This window comes from Alosa sapidissima, chromosome 4, assembly GCF_018492685.1.
Source record: "Alosa sapidissima isolate fAloSap1 chromosome 4, fAloSap1.pri, whole genome shotgun sequence".
NCBI lineage: Eukaryota > Metazoa > Chordata > Actinopteri > Clupeiformes > Clupeidae > Alosa > Alosa sapidissima.
Window position 1 is genome coordinate 27,667,565 of NC_055960.1, and position 7,500 is coordinate 27,675,064.

General features: G+C 50.7%; 1 protein-coding gene across 9 annotated transcripts in view; it reads left to right on the plus strand.

Annotated features, from left to right (window-relative positions):
- Positions 1-7,500, plus strand: part of nav1b (neuron navigator 1b) — a 119,489-nt gene that overhangs the window by 11,802 nt on the left and 100,187 nt on the right. For 4 of the 9 annotated variants that reach the window (XM_042089705.1, XM_042089710.1, XM_042089707.1 and 1 more), the window contains exon 1: positions 4,999-6,208. The exons of 4 other annotated variants lie outside the window; for them this stretch is intronic. In XM_042089705.1, coding sequence (XP_041945639.1) covers positions 5,413-6,208 — 796 coding nt within the window. In that variant the 5' untranslated portion in view covers positions 4,999-5,412. Of the gene's footprint in view, positions 1-4,998; positions 6,209-7,500 lie in introns of those variants that run through there. One more of the 9 variants, XM_042089709.1, reaches the window with a different exon arrangement.

Below are 7,500 nucleotides of genomic sequence, written 5' to 3' on the forward strand. Positions count from 1 at the left end.
ACTATGACGACACACGACGAGTAGGCTACGATAGATAGGCTACGTGATCTTGTAGCCAGTCTCCCGACCAAGATGCAGGCAAGAATGTGGAATTCTCTGATCGCATAGTCTGACATGGTCAATCATAAAAGACCATCGTGGAAGACAAAAAAAATTGTGTAATCTGCATAGGCTGTAACACATCTGATTTACCTGTCTTAAGTATTGGGCGAATTAGAATCAGCTGATTAACTGAATGGTTGGATAAGGCAAAATGTGGCAGGACTTTTACTTTGTTAAGCTGGACTTTTACACCTCTGTGAGGCAACAACAAACACACATTCACAGGTCTCTGCAAAATATGAAAGATTGCTCAGAACTACGGTACTGCAACTCAGACAAAGCTTTCTACATTCAGACAGAACTCAAATGGAGTTCAGATGGAACTCTGCAGATTGTTCAGATGGAACAACTGAAGTCAGTTGGATAGAGTTCAACAGTCTTGTAGAGAATGATTTCCTTATTCAGACGGAACTTCAGACATCTGTACATGCATGCACACTCAAACACACACACATACACACATACAAACACACACACACACACACACAGGCCAAACTCCCCGCGGATAACCAGACACTGGGAATTTGTACATCTGTGACATGTTGAACCAGTCAGAGTTATGGGCTGATCGATGCCTGTCATCCATCGTTTCTGAAAAGGGATTTTGGGGACGTTTCGTTTCTGCTTTCACGTGGACACATCTGGACTCGACTTGCAGCCACAGACAGCTGTGCTGCTGGCGTGCTGAGAGCTGGAGCCGGACTCAGAATTGGTGCAGGAATCGGATTCGGAACGTTTGCAATAGTGTCCAGATGCATGGGCAGGCTCTTTCTCTTCATTCTTTCTCTTCTCAGGACCTGAAAGCTTCTAATCTAATTCATTAGCCAGGCTCATGCTTACTTTGAGATCTCCAGCAGAAAGTTAAAGGGGCTAGTCTCAATGTTCTCGCTTTGTTTGGGAACCCGTGGTGAATGAGGGCCATTTGCAGTGCCTGTCTCTCCTGTAAGAAGCTCTGGAGGAACGTGAGGTGCTCACAGTCCTGACACCTTGCACGGGATGAGAGTATGTCTCTTAAATAGTCGCTGTCAGGCCTGCCTTGAGAACTGTGTTAGAACTGGGGGTTTGTAGTGTTCATGCTTGTTCTGCTTTTATACAAAACGGTCCCATGCACTTAGTTCAGAGGAGGTCCATAATGTTCTCAAACCTTGAACATGATGTTTCAGTAACTCACCCACACAGCCTCCCCCCCCCCCCCTCTCTCCCTCCCTCTCTCACTCACACACACACACACACACACACACACACACACATCTAACCCTGAGCATGTTGTGGTTACTTGCTGGACACTTCAATTATTTCTGTCTATGCTCCAGACATTTCAGCAGTTCAGTCACACGTTTAATATGAACAAGAAAAAAACATACATACATATGGCATGGTATTATAAGAGAAATTGGATGTACTATTTATTATTTATGGCTGCATGGGAGAACGAATTTGTGTTCATTATTCTTTCTGGCATTGGGTGATTTGTGAAGGAACTCCAGACCATAGGAAGTTCTCCTTCCTCTGTGAGAGATGTCGTCACCACAGGTTAGGGCATAGAGTCTGGGGACTCATCCCCCTCTTTCTCTCTTTCTTTCTTCCTTCCTTCCTCTCTTTTTTAATTTCTTCCTTTTTTCTGTCAGTCTCTCTCTCTCTCTCTCTCTCTCTCACACACACACACACACACATACACACACACACACACATACACACTTCACCTTACTCTGCCTCTCTCCCCATCTTTGTATCTCTTTAACAGAAACATTGCACCCATCACCACAGTTTTGTGCTTCAGCACAGGAACTCTGTTCAGCGACCACACTAGACAAATAGAAGCGTTGTTGTTGTCCAATCCCAGTCTTTCTCTACCTCCTGTCTGATGACTCTCTCTGGCTGTGGGGCCTTTCCACCAGATGTCCCAGGCCCCCTCCTGTCTGAGGTTGGCCAAGCAAGGAGCACTCTGCTGGGGAGCTGGAGCCACCGTGAGTCCTGAAAGGCTCCATCGCTCTGGACAGACACGTGTTGTTAGTCATAGCGCATAGCGTGCTTCAGCATCCGGCTGCCCTTAGTCAGCAGTACTGCGCTCAGCATGCTGAGGAGAAAGTGGGACACACGCACACATACACACACACACACACACACACACAGAGAGAGAGAGAGAGAGAAAACTAGAGAACTAGTGGGAACTGAAGCAGAGACCTGCATCCAACCGTGGGTGGAACACCTCAGGAAGGAAGCGACACGCCATGCAGTTACTGTGCACAGATCAAGTCAATGGGCTGTTCAAAATAGTTGTAGCCAGGGTTACTGTGCCAGATCAGTACAGTGAACAAGAGGAATCCTGCTGAAATACTGTATCTAGAACAGCTCTAGAACAGCACTAACGCTGGTGGTGGAGAAACAGTCTAAGTTTACTGTTCCATAATTACGGTAATTTTCCTGCCAAGTACAATATAGAACTATACACTGGCAAGCTTGTTGTGCTGTGAAGGAGAGCTTGTTAAGGACCCCAGGTACAACATGCGGCACATTTAAAATAGCCGTCAGCAAGGTGTCCATTGTTGTATCCCGCGCCTTGTTGTGTAATGCTAGAAATCCCCTACTCATAGCACAAGGAGTTGAACTCTTAATTCTTCTGTGTGAGATATTATAAAGGAGAATATGCTGCAAATTCAGTCCAATTCTTTGAGAGGTTGAACAAGTAGTGGTTGGTCCTGTCTCAAATCAAATGAGATGACTCAGATGAAGAAAAGCTACAGAGTGACTGTACTCAGATCAGTTTTGAACCAGAACCAGCTCAGTGAGATGGATAAGTGATGTAAGGTTACTGCACTCAGGCCAGCTTACTGCAGGTTACAGCGCCTCAATGGGCCTAATGTGCTGTGCTCATGCTGCATTGCCACTGCATCTAGATCAGTTTTGTATTCAGATAAGCTTGAGCCATCATACCACAATATTACCCATATCTATTAACTGAGAAAGAGAAATACACCTCCCACCCTTTGGTTCTGTTAACACCCGACAAAGACCAACATTGGTCGAAACGTTGTGTAATTAAAATCACTTCGGGAGCAGCAGCAACAGTGTGCTTGTATCTTCCTTTTATATTTTCAAAGAGAAATACTGCACAGATCATGTGCTCAAATCAGTTTAGCATGGAAGGAGAAATGATACAGGGCTGTACTGTACCCAGATTCGTATCCTGATATGGAGAGAGACTGCATGTGCGACTGATGTACCCAGATTCGTATCCTGATATGGAGAGAGACTGCATGTGCAACTAATGTACCCAGATCAGTGCTGTGTGGGGGAAATGCTGCAGGGTAACGGTATCCTCTGCTTCTCTTTTCTCCACTCTGCTTTGCGTCTGTGCTGCACGTTATGATGCAGACCGTGTGGTTTCCATGGTGCAGAAGCCCTGCTGGGTCCTCCTGAGAGATACGTGTGTGTGTGTGTGTGTGTGTGTGTGTGTGTGTGTGTGTGTGTGTGTGTGTGTGTGTGTGTGTGGAATATCATGAAAGATGCTGGAGTAAGGGATCGTCCACAAATGCCCAGCCTGATGGGGAGCGCACATCCCCAGTCTTCCCCAGGAGAGGAGACTGACACATGAACAGATGGGCACGGTTATGTGGCAGATTTATTTGCACTGATTTCACTGCTGTGTGTTCCTCTGGAGGTATTTTAGGGACGCACGCACACGGTCCAGTTTGGCTGACACACTTTAAAGCCCCGTGTGAGCTTAGCATCTGTGTCTGGACAGGGATAGACGATGATTGGCCATGGCAGACAGACACACACACACACAGACATGCGCACACACACACACACACACACACACACACACACACACACACACACACACACACACACACACCTGCCAAAAGGTCAATCCTACAAGTTTAATCCATACACAGCAATTTGGATAGTCTGCCAAAAAACGTAATGGATTGATACAAAAAAAGCTAGAAGATGCAGATTATGTTTTTATATTTCACTTTTTCCACATTAAAGAAAAAAAAATATTAGAAAATCTCCCAATTACCCAAAGATATGATTCCGATTATACGATGTGTGTGTCCATGTACTCTGTATACTAGCAGTTGTAATGTCTACATTAGGGTATTGATCATTTTCAAAATGGATCTCTCGCTCAAAGCTCAGAGAGCATGTAGGTCAACACAGTATTGATTTATTATAGGTTATAGATTTTCATCATCATCATGGGTCACTCCGCCTGCAGCCACGATCACAGCTGACCGTGAGAACTGGTCTCCGTGTGCGGCTGCTCTGGTCTGGTCTGGTCTGGTCGGAATGCGTGCTGGTTCAAAGCTACGGCTCCATCCGTGTCCAGCGCTGGATCTGGACTGGAGGAGACTGAGCTAATAGGGATGATTTCAGGGCTTGTGTATGAGGCAAAACATGGGAGCGGGGGAGGGGTGGAACAAAGGGGAATATGCACACACACACACACACACACACACACACACACACAGAGAGAGTGAGAGGAAGAGAGCGTGTGAAAATACACCTCCCAGCTATGAACTGGTGGCATTCCAGTGTGCGCAGGCGGTTGGTAATTTTTCATCACCCCCTTACATTTCACACCCTCCGCACAACCTCTGTGTTCGCCCATTAAGCAGAGTGTGTGTGTGTGTGTGTGTGTGTGTGTGTGTGTGTGAGAGAGAGAGAGAGAGAGAGAGAGAGAGAGAAAGAGAGAGAGAGGAGGGAGCGTGTGTGTGGGTGAGAAAGAGAGAGTGAGGTAGCAACATAATGAGAGAGGTAGAGGCTGATGAGAAGAGAGAGTGAGTGAGAGAGAGAGAGAGAGCAAGAGAGAGAGGGAGGGAAGAAAGGGGGAGGTGCTGTGCTGTGCTGTGCGGAGCGCCTCGTCTGTGGCTGCTGTCAGTCGGCTGTTGTGAGCTTCAGCTGCAGCACCGGAACCGGAGAGCAGAGAGAAGCAGAGAGAGAGAGAGAGAGAGGGAGAGCGAGGAGGGAGAGTGAGAGAGCCTGGGCAGCACAGAAGCAGCTGCAGCAGCAGCAGCAGCCTGGCAGGAAGCGTACGGAAAGAGGAGGAGGAGAAGAAGAGGAGGAGGACGAGGAGGAGGAGAAGAGAAGACAGGATTTGCGTTTGTGGTTTCTGCTTTTCTTCCTCGCCGTTCGGGAAGAGAGAGAGGGAAGAGTGAAGCCGTGGACTCCTTCTTTCTCCTCTCTCTGGTCTGTGCCTCCTCCTCTCCTCTCTTTTGTCTCTCTATCCCTCTATCTTCATCGTCTGTGGCTGTGCCCGTGCCGCTGGCTGAGGCGTCTCTTCATGCCCCCCGTGCAGGAGGGATGTTTGGGGGTAGCGTGAAAGGACGAGAGCCTGGCCTGAAGACCGAGCAGAAAGCCGAGGGCACTAGGACCTACGCCGCGCCGGCCGAGGGCAAGGGCTCCGCTGGCACTGCCAGCGACATGGCCGCCGCCAAGCGGGGCAAGTCGGGGGTGCCCACCAGTGGGGTGCCCCGCAGCGAGCTGAAGGTGTACCGGGCGGGCAGCACCGACGGGCGCCTTCCTGTGTCCACCAACCTGCGCAAGCAGCGCTCGCTGACCAACCTGGCGGTGCTGACGGACGCTGAGAAGAAGATGCAGCTGTACGAGCCCAAGTGGTGCGACGATATGGGCAAGCCGGGCGCCGGCGGGGGGCACCTGCGGGCGGGCAAGCCCAAAGCAGGGGGCACTGGAGGGGTAGGAGGAGGAGGAGGGGCGGGCAGCGGGCAGCTCTCGCGGAACCTCTCAAAGTCGGAGCACTCACTCTTCCAGGGCAAGCCCAAGCCCTTCAGCGCACTGGCAGCGCCGACCGCGCCAGGCAAGGGCCAGAGTCGCATCCCGCGCGGGCCCTACGCCGAGGTCAAGCCCCTCAGCAAGGCCACCGACGAGTCGGGCAAGTCCGACGACGACATCCTCTCCGCCAAGGCCAAGGCCGCAGCTGCAGCGGGCGCCAAGAAAGGTGCCGCCGTTGCCCCCGGCGACGTAGAGGGCAAAGGTCAAGCGGAGGAAGGTGGCGATAAGCCCTTCCTGAAGGTGGACCCGGAGCTGGTGGTCACCGTATTGGGGGATTTGGAGCAGCTGCTCTTCAGCCAGATGCTGGGTGAGTAAAGCACACACACACACACACACACACACACACACACTGGCCCTGATCTGTGCTGGACTTGGCTCTGGAGTCAGTCCACCCGGAGCTGGGTGGGCCTGGATGCACGTCGCTTGTGAATCGGAACTCCACCTGTCTAACCCTGCTGGCTGAAGAAGAAGCGCAGCCTCCCCTCTTCCACTTCTTGGCTGAAGGCTGGGCATCCACGCCCCCTTTGCCCGCTCTGTGCGGTTGGCAGTGCCACCTGCTCTGCGCCGTGCCGTGAATCTGTGGGCTTTTGGCACATGATCGAGAGCTGCCCAGCGCCGATCGATCTAAACAGTGATGCAAGCTTTTGGCTACTTCTGACTACCTGTGCATATGTGGCTGGATGTGAGTGTGAGTGCGATTGTGTGCATGTGTGTGTGTGTGTGTGTGTGCATGGATGTGGGTGTGTGTACGTCTGTGTGTGCGTGTGTGTGTGTGTGTGTGTGTGTGTGTGCATGGATGTGGGTGTGTGTACGTCTGTGTGTGCGTGTGTGTGTGTGTGTGTGTGTGTGTGTGTGTGTGTGTGTGTGTGTGTGTGTGTGTGCATGGATGTGGGTGTGTGTACGTCTGTGTGTGCGTGTGTGTGTGTGCATGGATGTGGGTGTGTGTACGTCTGTGTGTGTGTGTGTGTGTGTGTGTGTGTGTGTGTGTGTGCATGGATGTGGGTGTGTGTACGTCTGTGTGTGTGTGTGTGTGTGTGTGTGTGCATGGATGTGGGTGTGTGTACGTCTGTGTGTGTGTGTGTGTGTGTGTGTGCATGGATGTGGGTGTGTGTACGTCTGTGTCTGTGTGTGCGTGTGTGTGTGTTCCCCACCATTTCTTTGTGCCTATCTATGTCCTTGGAGATCTCCACGGGTCTCTATTGTGTAGAAAGCTACGGGTACAGAGGGTGGCACCACTGCTGCTGCTGCTGCTTGGCAGGAGAGAGAAATGGAGGGAGAGAGAGAGAGAGAGAAAGGGATAGAGAGAGAGGGCTTTGTTGGTGATGCAGCTGCTGCATGGCACTCCTGCACAGGCTGCAACACGCTTCCTCTCGACCCTCAGTCTGCATCGCTGAGCATGTGTCTGTGTGTGTGTGGTGTGTGTGTGTGTGTGTGTGTGTGTGTGTGTGTGTGTGTGTGTGTGTGTCTGTGTCTGTGTGTGATTGTGTGTTCGTTTCTTTTTTGCGGAGCAGCAGATATCACACTGTGGCAGCTCGTGTCAGTGTGTATGTGAACGTGTGTGTGTTAAAGGGTGTCTGTAAGAAAGCCATTACCACAGAT